Source organism: Phodopus roborovskii, unplaced genomic scaffold (assembly GCF_943737965.1).
Source record: "Phodopus roborovskii unplaced genomic scaffold, PHOROB, whole genome shotgun sequence".
Lineage (NCBI taxonomy): Eukaryota > Metazoa > Chordata > Mammalia > Rodentia > Cricetidae > Phodopus > Phodopus roborovskii.
The window spans coordinates 3596217-3617993 of record NW_026126682.1 but is presented as its reverse complement, the minus strand read 5'-3'; the positions used below and the strand labels follow the sequence as shown (position 1 = coordinate 3617993).

Below are 21777 nucleotides of genomic sequence, written 5' to 3'. Positions count from 1 at the left end.
AAAGAGAAAGCGAAGACCTCCTAACTTTGGATCAGTTACCTGCATCAGCAAGAAATTGATTAGAAAATTAGTTTGATTTATATGTACAAAATATCCCAGTGGCAAAGTAAGCAAATGTTAGTGTCATTAAATTTCTCAAGTTAGAATTAGATCAAGCTACCTGAAAAACAGTGCATTTTCTCTTTTTCCTGTTACACTGTGGCTCATAGAGCAGTTTTGAAAAGCTACAAAGCTATGTAACCCATTTTCTATTACTGAATAAAATACCCAAAGTTGGATACTTTCTAAATTTAAAAGGCTTATTTAATTCCATTTTGGAGGTTTAAGATCACACACAGTACCTACATCTTCCCTGTCCTGGGGAGGATCGCATCACATGGCCAGAATGTGTTCAAGGGTGAAAACTCAGGCAGCCGAGACCCAGTGGAGAGCCAGCCTTGCTCATTTATTATAGTTCAGTCATTCTTGTGGGAACTAACTGCACAAGACCAGCACTAGCCTCTCCATAAGGCGATGTTCTCAGTGATCTAAGCACATCCCAACAGTTCACAACTGCCACACCTGGGGACCAGGCTTCTTACATAGGTATCTCTGGGGAGCACACACCCCATATCCAGGTCAGGGCAGAGACAAACACTGTGCTGTGTTTCTTATTTTTACAGCTCATACATCTACCTTGAAAATAACATTACTGTCAAAGAATATGCTTGGGCCCGGATTCATTTATGCTATATGATAGAGCCCACAAATGTGAAGTTTAAAAACAACTTTATCTTTTGTTTAGTCTTAGTTTTTTCCTTAGTATATTTGTGGATTGTCAAACTGTCCTGTTTTAACTTTAAATCAACTTCATTATAAGTTTAGGCTGGAATTAAGTGTATTTAAGTTTGTTAATTCTATTTTAGTGGTGATTATATAAAGAATTGAAAGAGGGTTTTGGCTGTGCTTAGAAATAGCTGGTCTGATCTGAGTGTCTTGTGTTTCTCTCTGTAGGTAATGCTGAAGTCAGGCACAAATATTTTGTACTGGAGGACAACAGGCATCCTTATGGGTTCTAAGGCAGTCAAGCCCGTGCTAGTAAAAAATATCACCATTGAAGGTATTTCATAGCTATGAGCCTCAATAGCCAGTAGTCTAATTTTCTTGTTAAAATATTTATTAGAGTGTTGGTTTAACTGACACAAGTGTTTATAATAAAGACACAAATTAATGTTAGATCTCATGCAAGTCTAAAAACCTTAGTTCTACACCCACCAAATTGATTAATCAGGTTTTGTTTTTGTTTTTGTTTTTTCTTTCCTTTTTCCTTTCATCCTCAAACTGGATTACTTAATCAGTACAAATCAGTAAACACAATGACAATCTTCACTGTTTTTTTTTTAAATAAAATGAAAGTGCATTTGTTTACAAGAGCCCATTACTTGTTAGATATGTAAATTGTGCCACATAATCTAACCATTGTTGTATCCATAAAATATAAGAGTCTGGCTGTTTCCTCAACCTCTTGTGCTTTTCTGAGCCAGATGGGTCATTTCTAGCCCAGCTGAGCCACCAATCAACACTGTCATGGCTCATGCTCAAGTAGAGTGCATCTAGTTAAAGCAGCACTTCTTTACTAAAGTTTGGGATGTTTCCATGCATCCTGTGTGCACACTCCTGGGATGTTAGTTACATCATTAGTCATTGGGACATCTGCTGGACAAAGCTGGAAGTGCAAGCCAATGGCCATTTTTAGGGTCTTTTTGCTTGCTTCTACTCTGTTTACTTTGTTGCAAGTAAATAAAGAATTTAGGCTCATATTACTCTTAGTATCTTTCTCTTTTGTGCAGAAGCAGCAAGTAGGTGCTAATGTGTTCCTTGTACTGGCTTCTTTCTCTCAAGCCGTGTTTTTCCTTCTTACACAGGGGTGGCGTACACCTCAGAGTGCTTCCCATGTAAGCCAGGCACTTTCAGCAACAAGCCAGGCTCATTTAACTGTCAAATGTGCCCCAGAAACACCTACTCTGAGAAGGGTGCTAAAGAATGCATACAGTGTAAGGAGGACTCCCAGTTTTCAGGTAAGGCTAATTGACAATTTTTATTCTTCTCTTTCCATGTTAATACTGGTCAAGCGTACTTCATATGGCAGAATAAGTGGTCGTAATGGTGGACCACACGCCAATGAGATGAAATGGATTCATATTGGATTGGGACAATATGACATCCCAGAGTCCTCTGCTTGACTTTCTCCCTTTGTCTATGATTTTCCTTTATTCCACATTCCATAGATAACTGGTACCGATGTGTTTACATCAATCTAGCCACTGTCTACTTTCATGAGGTTTGTTACCATAGAAACGGTAGAGATGTACTTACAAATTTTTAATTGGTTTTATATTTCCAGTGGTCATTGATAATATAAGGGAAAGCTAGTATCTTCTGAAAACAGCTACAATGATGCAGATGCATGTTAGAAATATTTATTCTCCTTTTAGGGAAAATAAAAATACAAACATTTAGCCAGGCAATCGTTGTGTACACTTTTCGGAGTTAGTGGCAGGTGAATCTCTGAGTTTGAGGCTAGCCTGGTCTACAGAATAAGTTCCAAGACAGCAAGGGCTACACAGAGAAACCCTGCCTCGAGAAACAAACCAACCAACCAACCAACCAAACAATAAGAAACAAAAACAAGCAAACAGACAAACAAAACGAAACCCTTATTTGTCTAAGGCTTGCCTGGTTCTACTTAAACTACTCTAGTACAGTTATTTCTTATACATGTTAGCTGGCTTTTGTGTTTTGATGTTCATTTTTTCTTAAGGACCCAAAGGAATTGGCCCATTTCTGAAGTGCTTTCTCTCTGTGTATATGTGTTGCAGAGGAAGGAGCCAGTGAGTGTGTGGATCGTCCACCCTGCACTACCAAAGACTATTTCCAGATCCATACCCCATGTGATGAAGAAGGAAAGGTACCGGCAGTATTTAACTTGCCCCGTGTTATCAAACACTTTTCCCAGTGTGAAAGCACTCTGGGTTATATTCTGTGTGTGCAGATAATAAGGAAGAAAACTAAGAATTTTGGTGTTGCCACCTGGCTTGTCTTTGACCTCCCAACTAGTTATGCCTATTTGTTGCTTTCAAGCCTCCATTTTTTTTTTTTTCAGTCTTTAAAGGAATGTTGATATTGCTACCTACTTCATAAAGCTCCTATGGGAAAATATAAGTTACTCAAAGTAAGGTTTCCAGCCCAGGGTCTAGCATGTGGTGAGTGCTTCACACATTATTACTATCTTTTGTAAATTACTATTTTCCTTGAGAGGTCAAAAGATCTAGAGGAGCACAGCTTGAAATATGTGTTACCACTCAGGAGAATGAAAATGCTGTGAACTCAGAATACTTTATCAGAGGAGCTGTGCAGCCATACACTAATTTAATTAGGCCAGACTACAGTGTAATCACATTTACAAACCCCAAAGTAATTACCGTAGAAACAACATTAACTGGAGGAAAATGTACAGATGAACTTTGTGGTTGACCCATCATTCTTTGAATTAAAAAAAATCAGCTAAGAGCAGCCCAGACCATGAGAAACTGAGGGAGATGTGGCTCCTGTGGAGTGTCCTTCAGATATGTTTGCATCCTGAAATAGGGCCTTTAGTTTCTAGAGATTATCAGCAAATATTATTTTCCTTTCCTAACTTTGCATCTGTAGATGTTGATCAGTCCTTTTTGTATTTATGTGAATATGAAACTTCCTTTATGCCTTTAAATACTTTAAAGGAATATTGCTTTGAGTGGTGTAGAGTAGATACATACTAATTTAAAGTGATTAGTAGAAAATTTTAATAAGAAATACATGACAATATATTAAAATATATTACATTACTGTGTGCTCTATTATCTCTTTCACATACCACTTGTAAATATGGTATATATATACATGAACTGTGTGTTTCATATAAGTCAGTTCTTCATATAAGAACGTGCTCTTACTATAGAGGAAAATAATGTACCCATGTTTTATAAATTCAGTCTACTTTTTATTTTTTTCTTTTATTCTTATTTATTTATTTATATTTCTTTCGACAAAGTCTCACTATGTGGCTTTGACTGACTGAGAACTCTGTGTAAACCAGTCTGATCTTGAACTCCCAGACATCACTTTTAATGTTTAACATAGATCGATAAGGACGTTATAACTCTTTCTGGTAGAACTTCTCTGTTGAGAGGGTTTTGGTTTTATAATTTCATGTTTGCATCTCACTTTCAGAAGAGTGAGTTGATTGTTGTCTCACCTGTAATCTGAGCCATCTGGCTCTAAGTATCATTAATATTAATTAGTATGTTTCCCATCAGCTACACTGGGAAGCATATGTTTCTGTTAGAAAGACAAACACTTTGTCATACGTGGCAGGAAAGTTTGCAATAAAAAATGGTGTCATGGAGGATTTGTAACTCGATTTCTCCGTGGTAAAACTTATTAAGGATAAAGCATTTTTTTTTTTTTTTACGTTTCTAAAGATCTTCTTTGGTTACATTGGAAGCAAATGGCTATTTGGCTTCCAAAATTTACTTGCATGTTTTATTATTTTTAAAAAAAACCCTATTTGATGGTACTGTGTGCGTCTCTTGGGTAAGTTAATAATTCTAATCAGGGGCTGAAGAGGTAGCTTAGTTAAGGAAGTGCTTGAATTGATTTCAATCCAAAATCCATGTGAGAATCTTGGCCTCGTGGCCTGGGTTTTTGTTTGTGTGTTTTATTTTGTTTTTATGTTCCAATCCCAGTTCCCCCTCCCTCCTCTCCTCCTGCTCCCTACTCACAACATCTCTGCTCCTCAGAGAGGATAAAGCCTCTCCTAGGAAGTCTTCTAAGTCTGTCTCATTATCTCCTTGAGGCAGGATAAAGACACCTCTCCACCCCCCCACACCATTGTGTCTAGGCTAGGCAAGTTCTCTCCATATAGAATGGTGCCCTTTGTTTATAATGGGGACATAGAGACAGATCCCCTAGACTTGGCGGCTAGTTAGCAACCTAGATTAATTGTTGAAAAACAAGTCAGTGAGAGATCTTGTCTTAAAAAAGAGAAGGTAGATAGATCCAGAAGAATGATGCCCAAGGTTATATGGCTTACAAACACATACACAGACACACACACACACACACACACACCACATAACACACACACACACACATACAATACATACACACATATACTCCACACACACACACACACACGCACACATATAAACACACAAACATGTACACACACACACACACACACACACACACACACACACACACACACCATGCACCTCTAATCTGGAGTATTTTCTCATTCCCAAACTTGGGGATGATAAATGCTTGTTCTGAAGATGTTGGGAAGAATTTTCAATGCTGCACCATTTCTTTGCTGTTCTTGTGTAGGAACCAAAATTTCCCCAAAATGTAGCAGTCACACATTTTTTATTAATCAGGGAATTAATGAATCTACTAGGATTTAAAATTTGCTTTTTATACTTGTTAAACTGGGAATGTAAAATCAGTGTCTCTACTATAATGGTTTTTTGTTTAGATTCTCTGAATTTATGCTACCTTTCTTGGAGTTGAGAGCCTTTTATGGATATAGTATCTAATTCGATTTTTTTAGCTGCTTAGGAAGACTTAGCTGGAGCAGCCACTGTTTTACAGATGGTAACAGAGGAAGAGGGATAAAGTGGTGCATTAAAGCATATCATGACAGGAGCCATAAAATGAATGTGGGAAAAGGAGCTATTAGAAAGAAAACAATGCCATTTATCATTCTGTTGAGACATCTATATTTAAAACATTTTTTCTTAGCTTCCTTCTTCATACAATATAACGCATCTTCCATGAGCATATTCAAGGACATACCTTGAGTGGCTTTACGGCTCACTGTGCATGGTTCTTACTGATTAAAAACAGTTATGGGGTGCTGCCTGTGGTTTCCATCTCCTAGTTTCAATAAATACTGCAGAAGTTGTTTTAGAGTTGTTTAGAGGATAAACAAAACCATCAAAAGTTTGTTGGATGAAAGAAATAATTATTTTCTCTTCTAAAAACTTCTATTTAGTTATGGAATTGATTTACTGTTCTGTTTGTGCTAGAATACCTCCTCCTACCCCTCAATGTTCACATTCCAGTTTTGTGTTAGAACAGCTAACCCATTTGGTATTTTGGTTTCAAAGTGAGAAGAACTTAGCATTGGCATAGCTGTTGCCACTGTTCTTTGTATTGTTTTGTGTGGAGGAGAGTAGCAAATGGTGCCTTTGTCCTGAAGCTCGGAGCATACGAAAAAGGCTCAGAAACTTCTGGAGAGAATAGTTTAGCTACAGCTCTTGTTACTGAAAAAACTCAGGAACTACTGATATTTATGAATAATTATGATTGCACATGAAGTTTGGTCTATTTTTTTCAAAAAAAAATAACATATTTCTTTGATGGTTACTACGTGTGAAGTATGGTAGTAGAGGCTGTGGCTGGAGAAAAGAAAGGAGTGATGAAGCTCTCGAAAATAGCTACAAAGGCTGTAGACATGGCTTAGCCCTCAGAGGTTTGGCTCACAACCAAAAATGCAAATAAGCAAGAAAAGGTTACTATATTAAAGCTGTTGGCTGCACAATGAAGTAAACGGACACAAGAACACAAGGGTGGCAGTTGTTTACATTTTATCTTTTGTTTTTGAGATTATAAAATAATTATGCCATGTTTCTCTTCCTTTTCTTCTCCCCAAAATACCCCCAAATCCCCTTCCTTACTCTCTTTCAAATTCATGGCCTCTCCCTCTCTCTCTCTCTTTCTTTATTTGTTGCTACAGGCATACATGTATATACATATATGTTTCCAGACATGACATGCTCAATCTGTATAACGTTGCTTGTAGAGATGTCTTCAGGGGTGACCATGATAAGGTGTGCATGATAAGGAGCATGAGGCCTGTATCCTAAGGGTACTTATGGCTCAGGTTAAAAACTTTTGCAATGTGATGGTCATTTCCAGGGACTAGGGACAGTGCTCACTAAGTGGAATGCTTGCCACACAAGCATGAGAACCCAAGCTTGTTTGCCTAGAACCCATATAAACAAAACAAAACAAAACAAAACAAACAAACAAAAAAAGGCTGAGTGTAGGCATCCACTTCTGTGATCTGAGAACAGGGGGTAGGGGAGAAGGGACAGGAGGCACCTGGGGATGGCTGCCTGGCCAGTCTAGCTGAATCTACAAGCTTCAGGTTCAGTGGGAGGCTCTGCCTCAAAAATGACCTGGAGGGACTAGAGAGATGGCTCACCAGGTAAAGGCAGTTACCACTAAGCTTGCAACTTGAGTTGGATCTTCCAGACCCACAAAGTGGAAGGAAAAAGTCAACTCCCACAGGTTCTGTTCTGGGCTCCACATGGGTGTGGTGGCATTTGAGTGCATGTACACACAGCTAGGCTAAAGGTGGACAGTCATCAGATGTTGACCTAAGATTTCAACACACATGAGCCGAGCAGGCACATATGTGCACACATGCATACACACACACACACACACACACACACACACACACACACACACACGCAGAAGTAAAGATAATTTTCCAAGTTTTTATATTCTCCTTACTATTTTAGGGGAAATTTCCCTTTTCTGTCAGTTTGTCGCTGTTTTAGATTCACTTAACCCTCTCTTCAGTTCTCCCACTGTTTGTGATTTTTTTTTTTTTTTAGATTGTCAATTTAGCATCTTTGTTGTAAGGATGTTGTGTGATTTGCTTTTAATTTTGGCTTTAAAACGTTTTTTTTTTTCTTTTCTTTCTTCTTCTTTTTTTTTTTTTCCCAGACACAGATAATGTACAAGTGGATCGAGCCAAAAATCTGTAGGGAGGATCTCACAGACGCTATCAGGCTGCCCCCTTCTGGAGAGAAAAAGGATTGTCCCCCTTGCAACCCAGGATTCTATAACAATGGATCTTCAGCTTGCCATCCCTGCCCGCCAGGGACATTTTCAGATGGAACAAAGGGTAGGGGGTTTATCATGAACTTCACTTAAAAAAAATAGTACTAATAGACTTGTGATCTTGTTCCAATTGATTTCTGGGTCAAAACGAAATGACCCAGATATTGATAATGGGATTGTGAGAGCATGATTTATTTACTATCTAATGAGAGTTGTCTTGTTGGCACTTTGTGTATGTGAGACCATGTCCTTTTAAAATAGTATATTTAATTATTCTTTTAAAAATGACCCTATCTTGAAGACAGGAGAGAGAGAGAGAGAGAGAGAGAGAGAGAGAGAGAGAGAGAGGAAGAAGAAGAAGAGAGGACATAAAAGAGGGAGCCATTATTGGTTTGAAGAGAAAACTGAACCTAAAGAAAGATCTAGAGACCTATAAGACTGCCACCAACTAACAATTTGAGCAACCATGGAAAGGCTACCATAAATGCCCTTCCCGGATAGTGAGATCAACAACAAACTTATCCACCATCATGGAGCCCTCATCTAATACCTGTTGGAAACAGAAGCAAACACCCATACCTAAACACTGAGTCGAACTAGAATCTAGATGCAGAGGGAGAGGACAAAACTAGTTGCAGAAACACATAGAGACAGCTGACCTGAGCAAGGAGGAGCTAATGGGCTCCCAGACTGATAGCTTGGAATCCAGCATGGGACTGACTCAGGTCCCCCTCAATATGGGTCTCAGTCAGAAGGACTCAGACAGTGGAACCAGGATTTATTCCTGGTGTACAAAAGGACCTTGTGGACACATCCCCCATGGAGGGATACTTCCTTGGCCTAGAGGCAGGAGAGAGGTCCTAGTCCCTACTTCAAGTGACTTGACAGATCTACATGACCCCACCTGGATGGCATTGCCCTACATGTGGAATTGGGGCAGGGGGATGGGAGGGGAGGGTGGTCAGGGTGCATGTGAGGGAGCAGAGAGGGTAAGAGGGAGGGAGTGGCAGAGGGAGGGAGAGGGAACTGGGATCGACATGTAAAATAATAAATTTCAAAAAAAAAAAAAAAGACCCTATCTTGTTGGCTAACTGTTGATAATAAGGATAATCGTGTGTGTGTGTGTGTGTGTGTGTGTGTGTGTGTACATAAAATGCAGCAGTACACAAACAAAACCACTACATACATACCCATGCATTGGTACTCTACATAGAAACACTCTGGCTCACATTGAAGAAGTTCCTAAGGGAATTGGTGATGTCTACTGATTGTGGTTTAGAGGCACTTGGCACAGGGAAAGCTGACCAGATGCACCCTAATGTTGTTGTTCACTCGTGTGTCTTCTGCAGAATGTAAGCCATGTCCAGCAGGAACAGAGCCAGCACTTGGGTTTGAGTATAAATGGTGGAACGTCCTCCCTGCCAACATGAAAACTTCCTGCTTCAATGTTGGGAATTCCAAGTGTGATGGAATGAATGGTGAGTTTGGACGGGACTATAACTGTTGTGGCAGCAAAAACACAATTTGTTTTCAGATGTAGCTTTTTAAATAGAGCAGACACATTTGTGTGGAACTTTATCCTGTTTGGATGTGTGACCATCCCAGCTCTTACATAAAAATCAAGCAATCTGCCAGGTAGCTTTCCTATAGCAATACAACCTACAGTGTGTCTGTCTGTTCTTTCTCCAGCCTCAGCTCTGTATAGTCAATAACAGCATGCAAATATCAGGTAGAAATTTTAGAAATCAAATTTTAGATGGTAAACTGTTATAAGTCTTTTCATTCCAGCCTAGGATGTGAATTATCCTTTTGTCTGGTTGCATCTTCTTCCTGTCCATTAGTGACTTAGTGGCATCTTTGTGCTTAGACACAGAGTTCAGGTTTCATAATATCTGTGTTCAAATAACTCCTAATAATAATAATCTCCAACCACAAGTAACATGCCAAACAAAATCCATTAAGCCCACCCTTTTTTTTAATCATTCTCTGACCCCTTTCTCTCCTTCCCTCTTTCCTTTCCTTCTACCCTCCCACCCTTCCATCTGAAGATGCAAATGTTCTCAACTTAGTAAAGAAAGAACGTAAATTCTTTGCTGAAGTTGCTAAAAATATCTATGGTAAGAAAAAGCTTTTAGCCATTAAACTGTGAAGAAGGAAAAATAACATCCATGCCAGCATTGATCTCACACCTCAAATGGCAGGAATTAAATGACAGCATGTGGTAAGAGCTAAGACAGAAAAGATATTTAAATAGTAGGGCTTGGTGTGTCTGCCTCAGGAACTTATCCCCCGTGGGGTCTCAGAGCTTATCTCCCAGGGATAGATGTGTGCATGTGGGCTTGGATGGCAGACAGGCTGCTGTATTAATCTTGCATTTTATGTAGTCACGTTTAAAGTAGATATTGAAGCTCACATTTAAAGTCACAAATACCAAAAGATGTGGCAAGGAAGTTAACAGCATCTACACTTTTTACTACTTCAAGGAATAGCATGTAGTCAGAGTTTTCAATGAGAGCACTGGCTCCCAAATAAACACACCAAGGCTTATGCTATTTACAAATACTTAGCAGATAGCTCAGGCTTATTACTAACTAGCTCTTACAACTGAAATTAGCCCATTTTCCTTGTGTATGCTCTGCCACGTGGTGGCACTTTTTTTAGCATGGCATGTTCACTTCCAACTGCCTCTGTGTCTGGCTGTCAACTCCTCTCTCTGCCCTTCTTCCTCCCAGCATTCTCTTCATCTGCCTCTCTTGCCTAATCTTATTCTTTTTAGCTATTGGCCAGTCAGCTTCTTTGTTAACCCAATCATGGTGACATATATTCCCACAATATAAAGGAATATCCCACAGCACTTCCCCTTTTTGTCTAAATAAAAAGATAGGTTTTAACATTAATAAAGTAAAATTATATACAACAAAACAATTATCAAGTAAGAAAGTTACAATATCCAGTCCACTTGTATTTGCCAAAATTATAGAATATATCCTATTATTTATCTTGTCTTGGTGAGTTTAAAGTTTTATATCTAATTTTTATCATAACTAAGGAAAACTATAATTATAGCAACCTGGTTTTAACTTCATCAAAGACCCCAGAAGGGGGCCTGGACAGTCATCCTTGTTTTTCTGAGACATTGGGCCATTTAGTAATGGCCTACAGTTCTAGTATACCTGACAGATGGTTTTGAGAAGCAGATAATTTTGAAGGGCATTCCTACCTTGTCTTGGCCAACTTTGGCAGTTACTTTCTTTTGTGCCCTGCTGGTCAGGTTTGGACAGTATACTGTCAGCAATTGAGACAAGAACAGTTTCTTTGCCCAAATAGCTAGCTTTTGCCAAAAAGAAAGCAAACTCCATACAGAGTTTCTTCAGTTTCCAGTATCTTATCTGTGGTATATTGGTGCCACCAGGAGCAGGTGTGTCTTACTGTCATGAAAAGCCTTAGGTTATTAAACATATTAATTGCCATATTCTCTGTCTTTGAAGTATTTGAAGACCATCTATATAAATGTATCTGTGTATGTCCTTGAAAACATATCTATCATTACTATAAGTTTGACTATTATAGATGACTGTTAATCTGTATTTCTTAATTACACATTACATTTTTAAATGAGCTGTGTAAAAAGAATACCCTGAACAAGAGTAGGAATTACATAAAGTATAACAAAATTAACTTTAAATTTGTATTGATACACCAAAATTCATATCAATGTGAAATATTTAAGACTAGTAGTTTTTTGGCTTAAGAATATTTAATAATCTATCCTTTATCCTGTCATTTCTGTATCCTCCTTTTTTCTTTTCAGAGCAAGATCCCTGAGATCTAATCTCCTTTGTTTAGTGAGGTTATTTATTTGGCCATTATCAATAACAACTTGTAACAACTCCCTTAAATGATAACATCCATAACCAATATTTTGGGAATGTGGGCATTATTTTCTCTAGATTGCTTCTTGTTTTTTGGGGGGAGCTGGGCATCTTTGGGAACCCTTGACAACATCAGGGTAATTGGTAGATCTTGGCTGGACTATTCTGAGAGGCTGGACTATCTCTGCCAGCAGCCTTGAAGCTGTTCTAGATGCTGGACCACCTGGGCCATCCATTTTTATTGGTGTCCCATCCACTTGTTCTGAAAATACATAAACTTTTAAAGGTAACATACATGCTTGTATTAAAACAAGTCTATAATGAGCCTTGTGCAAAACTCAGCCAAAGATGATTATTTTATTTTGTGTTTGAGCAGATAAGATATACATCACATGTCTTGTAGTTCTTTTAGGTTTCCTTCATGTCTGTTGTCAGGGTTTCAGGAGGTCTTTCTTGACCAAACCTTGAATGAATCTATAGCCTTTCATTTCTGTGGGAACAAAAACATAATCTCTTCCCCAAAGCAAGATATTTCATGACTTAACATTTTGAAGTTAAGACATTTAAAAATGTACAGGTTGATTTAATTTAGCAGCTTTCATAATCCAGTGTCTTAGTAGCTATTGCTCCTTCCTCAGCAATTAAAACATTTAAAGACAGCACAGTAACATTCATTATCCAGACTCTGTGTGTTTTCTGTCTTTTCATGGCGTTTTTCTTTTATATTACTTTACTCCCTTTTAAAGGACTTTATTATTTTAAAACTATATTTTTTAAAGTGAAGGCTATATATACTCTTTCTCTTCTCTCTCCCAAACCTCTGTTCATTTTTAAACACACTGTAATCCATTTAGAGGTTTTTATTCTACTGAATCTGACTTTATTGCAAGTCTGTAACCTTTTCTGTCTGCATGACAAAACTCCAAACCTGCCATATAGCATGCTGGGGGATCTGTGCTGGCAGCATAAGCCTGCATGCAGCGGCTGGAAGAAGCCTCCCTGAACCATGACCTGTGTGAATGACTGCGGGAACCCACCATGTGGTTTAGCACATGGCAGCAGCTGTCAGGAGACACATCTCTGCACTGCAGCTGGCATGAGACTGGGAGACCAGGAAGTTGCATTTGTCTCTGTTACTGTGCATTTAGAACCGTTTTAAAAGCTTTCTCTGGCTTTATGTGAATTTATGTGTCCCTGGACTTTGAACACCATTTGTAGGCAGAGTTTTCCTGTCCTACTTAGCAGCTCTTAAATAAATACATCGAGGCTTATATTATTTACAAATGCTTGGCTGATAGCTCAGGCTTATTACTAAGTACCTCTTACAACTTAAATTAGCCCATTTCCTTATTTACACTCTACTACTTTGCGGTACATTTATTAGCATGGCATGTTAACCTCCTGCTCCCTCTGTGTCTAGCTGGCAACTTCTCTCTCTGCCCTTCTCCCTCCCAGCATTCTCCTAGTCTGGCTCTCTTGCCTCACCTTATTCTGCTCAGCTATTAGCCAGTCAGCTTCTTTATTAAACCAATCACAGTGACATATATTCACAATGTGTAAAGGATCATTCCACAGCATTAGTAGGTTACTGTAGTCTGGCTCAGTGCTATGCTGTGGTAAAGGGTTAAACATTTCGAATTCCCATTTCCTGTGAAGCCCTTGACTGTGTTTACAAGACACAGTTGAATCCTGTCTACTGAAAACTTGCAAACATGGCTGAGTTCTTTCAACGTTGCTTACCAATGGTTGATGGTATTCAGTTTAACATCTGACAATAGCAGCAGGTATTCAAAACAATGAGATTTAGCAATAGAATCCATCCTTTAATTTTACCACTTCACCATCATTTTATCAGCTTACTTTCTCCATATTATATTTGATCATTGTACCTAGGTTTAAAATTGCATATTTTGAATCAATAGCTCCCCAAAACAGACTTGGGACATAGGAAATGAAATGTTTGTTTGTTCTGCATGGGGTATCTTGGTTCTCCTTACCATCGTCACAGGATTATTGTCTAAACCTAAAATCTCTTCTTATCCCCACTCTTGTCTCACTGGGCCTCAGGATTTCATGTTTATTCAACTCTTAGAATTAAAAGTTGATAGCTGATTTTCTTTGTTTAGGCAGAAGAATTATTGCCATTTCTCTAATAGATGAGTCTATATTATTTTTATTATGTTTTATTAGGGTGTATTCAACATATTAATTTCCTATAAGGTATTCTGTTGCAAATTGCCAAGTTGTGAAGCTCATACTGATATGACTGCTTGTATTACTTGTCTTCAAGTAGTAGATAGCATTTGGAGATGTATCAATGCTAAGGTATTGCCCTTAGACAATATACTTGCTTGATGCTAGATGTGGATTTACCACCATTAATCATTTTAAGTGGTTGCCTTGGCTTATGGTATGTTCCTGTTCCTGTGTAGAGGACATGCCTCCTGTGACTTCTTGTGTGCTGACCTATCTCCTCACAGTGTTAGCACTTGTTAGCATGTGCATTCCTTACATTTCCTACTCCTCAGGGAGGGAGTTCTATCTACTATCCCATGTGTGCCATACTTACTGACATTTAGTAAAAGTTAAATTGTGAAACAAAAATACAGTAAACCGAAAAAAACTTCTGACCCTAAACCTTAAGTAACTTGAAGTTTTGGTTATCCATTCACTGTCAGAAGAGTGGAAATGTGTCTATTCCCACACTAAATGTCCATCTTACTGTGTTAGAATGAATAAAGAGCACCTGTTTCAGTTTGGAACGTTGTGCTTCATTGAAAAGCTGTCACCTTGTCTCACATTGTATACAAAGTGGCACAGTCAGAATGCCTTTATGGGTATCTAGAAGTGAACTTTTGCATCCAGTCTACAGTTGTTACTTAAAACTATGGGATTTTTTTCTGGAATATTTCTAGCTTTGCTCATAGATATGTTTTTGCCTTTTTATGGTTGCCTTATTTTAACATTTTTGTTATCAATTAATGAGACTTTACTAATGAAATGTCTCTTTTTTCTTTTTTCATTTTTAGGTTGGGAGGTGGCCGGGGACCACATCCAGAGTGGGGCAGGAGGCTCTGACAATGACTACCTCATCTTAACCCTGCACATCCCAGGATTTAAGTAAGGGGAACTGGCCTTTCTACTGGAATCGTCACTTCCTCTATAGAAATAGGGGAGTTGGATGACTCTGTGCAGTGTGTTTTTGTTCTCAAGTAAATAATAGTATGTCAGAGAATGACACATGATATTTAGGAATCTATAGAACTGGTCAATAAAACCCATAAATGTTAGTCTTGTATGTTCCTTAGATAAAGCTGAAATATTTTAACAGCATGTCAAACTTGTAATAACCATGATTTGTTGATCCTTAACGGGGAAGATTTAGCATAACTAATTTATTTACAGGGATATATTTTGTTGCTTAATTGTTTATTGTTTTTCTCAGTTCTATCTGGAGGTTAGCATGTTACACATTTATGTATATCTTTGCCTTAGTCCCATATGTTGAGATCCCCCAGTGTGAGTCTCTTCCTTCCTTTAGAAGCAGGACAGTCAAGTACATCATCCTAGCCTAGAGCAAGGGTGTGGACACAGAGGTTGAAACAGGAAGTGTCAATGCTCCCCCAAGAAGCAGTAGATTAGTTAACAGAGGTGCTGGATTTTCAGTTTAATGAGGACACACAATTCCATTTTGTTTCAAACTGCATTCAGAGTACACTGCTGACAGTGGAATTTTGCTCTGTCATTTAGACCACCGACATCAATGACTGGAGCCACAGGTTCTGAGCTGGGAAGAATAACATTTGTCTTTGAGACCCTCTGCTCAGCTGACTGTGTTCTATACTTCATGGTGGTGAGTGATTGATGGCAGATTTCAGTGTTTATTCTTCTCTTTAAAGTTTGAATTCATTTATTTAAGTTGGGATAAGAACGTTTTTCTTGCCTTTCTTAGAACTTTCAAAAATATTGTGAAATACCTAAAGAAATGACTAAGAATTGTATAGTAAAGCTCATCAAGTGTTCATTCTACATGCTATGGGTTCTTGCTATTTAAGCTGGGGAGCAGATGTCCCATCCTCTCAAGGGTTAGAACACACAAAACTTACATGTTACAAATCATTGCAGAGATGTAGGTTATAGCAGAGTTTGATAGCTTTCTTTAAGTCTTCATATGATAGGTTTCTCATAGGAGTTTTGAGTTCTCAAATTAAATCACAAATAATATGTATCAAATAATACTTTACAATGTAAAGTTATACTATTTATAGTATAACTATTTACTTATACCTCAGAACAGTGTTTAATGAAATACCATCTGTATGTTATGAAATCCTTTTTATGAATGACAAGTATGATAATTTGACTATTTGGTATAAGATTTTCTGTAATGTTTGGAAATCATTTTTCCATATTGGTATCTATGGTGTGAACCCAAGATGCTAGCATGTTTAATTGCTTAGTAATATTTTGATCCTTATGTCTGAAGAGACAAATTTTGAAAACATGCCAACCTAACTCCAACATCCCAAATAACTGGTGGAAACAAGTTATTTATCAGGAATTCTACAAGAAAGCTTATAACTTCAGACTTACCCTCTATTTTCATCTTAAATAAGTTACACAATTGTGTTAGTCATTGTATTTGCTTTCAAGTCATATTAATAGTGGCATGTTGGTGGGGATAGCTTAAATCTGCATGTTATCTTCTTAAATTTAGCTAGGAAAATCAGAAGTAAAATAGTTTATAAATGGACCTCAGGTGCTGTCCCAAGAGTATTTCATGAACATGGGATGACACTTGTCAGCCTTCGCTCAGATGAACCTGCAGCCAGTACAATCAGGGGCAACTTAGAGTTTCTACATAAATGGTACAGTTAGAATCCCTTGAGGAAGAAGGCACAAATGGGAAGGTTTTTATTCAGTGAGAATCATAGTTGTTTTCCATGAGGAGTCTGAGGAACTGCCTCTTCTAAGTAATGTTTTTCAAGTGTGTGTCTTAAACATACCTTGATTATTGGATTTCTTTCTCATCTTGTTGACAGTATGCTTATGGGAATCTTGAGAGTTGTGTGATTAAAACAGGGAGTGTGTGGCAGAAACAGCCATGAGCCCTACAGAGTTTTCTCCAAATAAGAGTACATATTTGTAATGGGTGTGTATTCACCTTAACACTGAGTTTGTGCTTCATTTGTAAATATTTCTCAACTATTTTAGGATATAAATAGAAAAAGTACCAATGTGGTAGAATCCTGGGGAGGAAGTAAAGAAAAGCAAGCATATACCCACATCATCTTCAAGAACGCAACGTTTACATTTACATGGGCATTCCAGAGAACTAATCAAGGTCAAGATGTAAGTTCCAACCACTTTATTACTCTACAGCAGTGCCACTGGGTGTGGCCTCCATCCAGAACATATTGATCTGGAGACACTAGAAGTTGTGTATGGAAGCATCATGTGCTTCATCCATGGCATTTGAGCTAAGAGAAGGCATGCGTAGTCTACATAAGTCCATATGAGCTCTGCTGAGGGCATCACAGGCTGTGTGCAAGTGAGCTACCTTATCTATGCAAGTAATTCTTACCTGTGCACATGGGACTAGAAGTCCTCCAGAGGTACAACACAAGCCCTTGGAAAGTACACTGTGAGTAGTAACCATGAGCTTCATCCAGGGGCATTATGAACTCTGTACAAGGAAATGTGAGGTCAAATAATGAAAACATGATATCCAAGTAGAGCATTATAACCTGTACATAGGAAACTATGAATTCTACACAGGGAACAGATATTTTTAAAGATGCACCATGGCATGCACACAGTATTATATCCACAATACAGAACAATATGATCCCATAATTTTTCTTTATTTTAAAGCACAAAGATGATGCCTACTTGAGGTGACGCATATAAAGCTGTCACTCAAATTGGAGAAGACCCTTCTCTTGAGTCAGTCATTGTGTTAGGCTGTGAATGGATATAAATGAACACTTTTAATTTTTTGAGAATACAGATGTATGAGATGGGTTGGAATGATAATGAATCTCTGATTTATTCTGAGCTATAAGCGAGTACAGTTATTGAAACTCAAGAGAAAATTCAATTTTGTTTTTACTTAGAACTTTATTTTTAAATCTTTTTGAGACTAAGAAGGTTAATAACGTTAGTCCCCTTCATCCTACTTTGTGATATTTGTTTGAGGGTCATTAAATAGTGTGGGTTTATGTTATTTTGATAATATCTCCATTTAGAGAGGATGGGTTTGTGTACAGGATGGTAGAATGGAGACAACAATTGCCTTTCTTTGATTTTCATTGCTAGCATAGACCTAACACTCTCTATGAACATCCCATTGCATATTTCAATACTTTTGACTTGTTACTTATCCTTTTTTGGAGTGTGTGCACTTGTGTATGTATTAGTGTGTAGTATATACATGCATGTATGATATCTTTTCCTATGTTTGTATGTCCAAATGTAGATCAGAAATCAGAACTGGAAGTCATCTAATTATTCTCAACATTATTCGTTTTTGAGACAGGGTCTCTCACAGAACCTAGAGCCACCTATTTTGTCTAGACTGACAGGCCAGAGAGCCCCCAGGATATCTGTCTCTGTCCTATCTCAAGCACCCAGAAAGGGGTTAGATACCTGTGGAGCCTTGTCCAGTCTTTATGTGGCTGGTAGGGAGCCACACTCAGGTCCTGATGCTTGTACAGCAAACTCTTTGCCACTGAGCCCTCATCCTAGCCCCAGGCCTATTATTTGTTGTGTATCTCCACAGATGTGACTTTATTAAAATGAAAACAAGGTGAATCTTTGCTCAGAGTATCTTCAAAGTTGTGGTAGTGTGTGTAGTGCATTTTCTCTTCTCTGTACAGTTTTTCAGTGGGAACCCAATCCCTGGATTTTCTATGACTTCTGTGTTCCTTAGACATGGTTATTTAGTGTTCAGAATATAAATATAAGAGGATGAATACCAGTGGAACTCTTCCTTATCCATTTGGTCTTTTCATCTTGGTCTCGAAGAAAAACATCAAGCAGTCAGGTGTGACATTGTACACTAGGATACCAAAAACAAGACCTTAATCAATCCTATACCACAAGAGGAAGAACACAGCAAGATTCAGGATCTTTCGACATTTGTTCTTTTGACATCCTTTTATTAGAAATTAGAATGCATTGCTTAGAGGAAGGGCTGGAGAGGGAAGGAAGGCTCAAGAAAGTGATATAAGCCCATCAGTGTTTGAATAAGGAAAAGAGGTCCAGGATTTCCCACTACAGTCACATAGTCTGTAATTGTGCCTGTGCCAGTTATAACATACTTAATGTCAACTGCAGCAACACATCTGGAATGCCACGGTCATAGGAAATGTCTCCCAATGTCAAAATTTAAGGGCTTTTTATTTAGAAGGACAGAATAGGAGTGATGGCAATCCACTGTCATTCACAAGCTATCAGTTTGGAATATTCTGTTTATTTTATTTATTTAACATATTTAACATAAACACAACTTGCATGTACAGTTGCACTCCAAGGCAGATGTCATTGTTTGTGCTCTCTTTCTAGAACAGACGTTTCATCAATGATGTGGTGAAGATTTATTCTATCACAGCCACTAATGCAGTTGATGGGGTGGCATCATCATGCCGTGCCTGTGCCCTTGGTTCTGAGCAGTCGGGCTCATCCTGTGTACCCTGCCCCCCAGGCCACTACATCGAGAAAGAAACCAACCAGTGCAAGGAGTGCTCAGCTGATACCTACCTGTCCATCCATCAAGTCTATGGCAAGGAGGCTTGCATTCCCTGTGGGCCTGGAAGTAAAAGCACCCAGGTAAGTCTGCTTTGCAGTCATTTCCCAAAGCCATTCTTGGCAGGAAAGCTAAAGACTACTGTGTCAGGTCCCCCCTCACCCTTTGGTGCCACCAACCAGCTCCAAAATAATGATACAGAGACTTATTATCAAACTTGAATGCTAGGCCTTAGCTTAGCACTCATTTTAATGTTTCTCCTTTTTTTGCCTCAGGACTTTTTTACATTTTATTCTTTCTGTGTATCTGACTTTCCTGTTGTCTCCATGTCTGGCTGGTGGCTACCTGGCTTCTACCCCAGGTGTGTCCTTCTCTTTTTCCATCATTCTCTTCTTTCTTCTTCCTGAGTCTAGATTCTCCTCCTATTTATTCTCTCTGCCTGCCAGCCCCATCCATCCTTTCTATGCATAGCTATTGGCCCATCAGCTTTTATTAGATGAATCAGGTGCCTTAGGCAGGCAAGGTGAAACAGATGCAACACATCTTTACTTAGTTAAATACACATGCTTACATTGTTAAGCAAATGCAGAATAAACAAATGTAACACACCTCTACACAGTTAAAGTAATATTCCACAGCACAAGCAAATGTAACATATGGTTGCCTGGTCAAAATAATATTCTAGAACAGACTTTCTATCTGTGGTTCTCTGGAAGTGGTGTGGGGAGGATGTGGAACTGCTGTTGACTCTGGAATATGCTTTTTAATTCTCTTTTTTGTTTTCTCTTAAGTTAGGTGAGCACTGAATATATACCATACAAATGCTAGTTATTAGTGACAAAATATGAGGGGAAGTGTTCAAGTAAGAATGTTTTCAAAATTAAAAATTGGTATCTTGTGCACTTCCAAGATAGAAGGGTAACTGTTCTCATGAGCCAGGTATAGGAGCTCTATAGGATGCAGCACACATGCCATACAGCATTATAAGTGTGAAGGGAAATAGCAGTGTAGATCAGTAGACCACTTTTATTGCCTGTGAAAACTTGCCTAACCGGAAATTGTTACTACTTCTTAAGAATATCTTCCTGTCAGAAGTTAATCCAAGAAAATATCAAATTAAAAGCTAATCTTGACTCTTCTGAACTTTTTGAATCATTGGGATCCTCTACATAAGTATGACAAAATATAACTAAGATAAAACATTGCTGAAAGATGTTTTATACTTAAAATATTTGGGTAACTTTGTTTTTATAGCAGTTAATAGGTCTTTCCTGAGATCTTGTTTGTTTTTGTCTTTAAGGATCACTCCACTTGCTACAGTGACTGCTTTTTCTACTATGAAAAGGAAAATCGGAGTTTGCACTATGATTTCCGCAACCTCAGCAGTGTGGGTTCACTAATGAACGGCCCCAGCTTCACCTCCAAGGGAACAAAATATTTCCATTTCTTCAATATCAGTTTATGTGGGCATGAGGTGAGTTCCGGGTGTCTGGGTGGGATGGATCTGTACTCCAGTTTTAAGATATATTCTGGGTTAAGTGACCGACAACATCTCCATGCAGTCAACAACTAATGCCAGGTATGGAGATTTCCTTGAAATCATATTGACAGCCTTCTCTACCAGGGCAGTCTCACTTGGTTCTTAGATTGTCAAGAAGCTTTCTTCAATCAGCTAAACTCCAAGCTGTATATGTATGGCTTAATTCCATTGAGTCCCTCCTTCTCCTCCTCTCTTCTGAAAATGGGAAGGGAGAAAAGTGGTTAAGGGTGTTGATATTATTTTTCTTTTTAATATAGGTAGGGTATTATGGTTTGAGAAAACTTATTGTTTTAGCATTCCCTAGGGATATAAATCACAAACACACACACACACGTGAGAAATAAGTGCATAATGTCTAGAAATGGGACACCTTGCTGGGATACTACTAGTGTGGCTAAACCTAAGTCCAAATGCTTCAAAATAAGAAGCAGCTGAAAACGGAGAACTGTTGCTATAAGTCCTAGGGTTGCAAGGTCAGAGGACCTGAAGTCCTGTTGTCTGTGACAGGAGAGAGTGGCAGGCGCAGGAAGAAGGGATTCTTGCCTCTGCCTTTTTGTTCTATCTGGGTCTCATGCCAATCTCCCTTGAAAAACCCTTGCAACACTCCCCTAAATTTGTTTTTCCAATTCTCAGTATTCCTTAATCTGACTCTGTTGGCTTATAACTTGAATTCTGGGTATGTTTTC

At 38.4% G+C, this 21777-nt stretch overlaps 1 protein-coding gene across 2 annotated transcripts in view; it reads left to right on the top strand.

Moving 5' to 3' along the window:
* Positions 1–21777, top strand: part of Elapor2 (endosome-lysosome associated apoptosis and autophagy regulator family member 2) — a 158119-nt gene that overhangs the window by 107330 nt on the left and 29012 nt on the right. For both annotated transcript variants that reach the window (XM_051174576.1, XM_051174577.1), the window contains 10 exons: positions 994–1099; positions 1905–2057; positions 2859–2947; positions 7816–7996; positions 9282–9410; positions 14834–14924; positions 15555–15657; positions 17019–17156; positions 19371–19634; positions 20852–21025. In XM_051174576.1, coding sequence (XP_051030533.1) covers positions 994–1099; positions 1905–2057; positions 2859–2947; positions 7816–7996; positions 9282–9410; positions 14834–14924; positions 15555–15657; positions 17019–17156; positions 19371–19634; positions 20852–21025 — 1428 coding nt within the window. The remainder of the gene's footprint in view (positions 1–993; positions 1100–1904; positions 2058–2858; positions 2948–7815; positions 7997–9281; positions 9411–14833; positions 14925–15554; positions 15658–17018; positions 17157–19370; positions 19635–20851; positions 21026–21777) is intronic.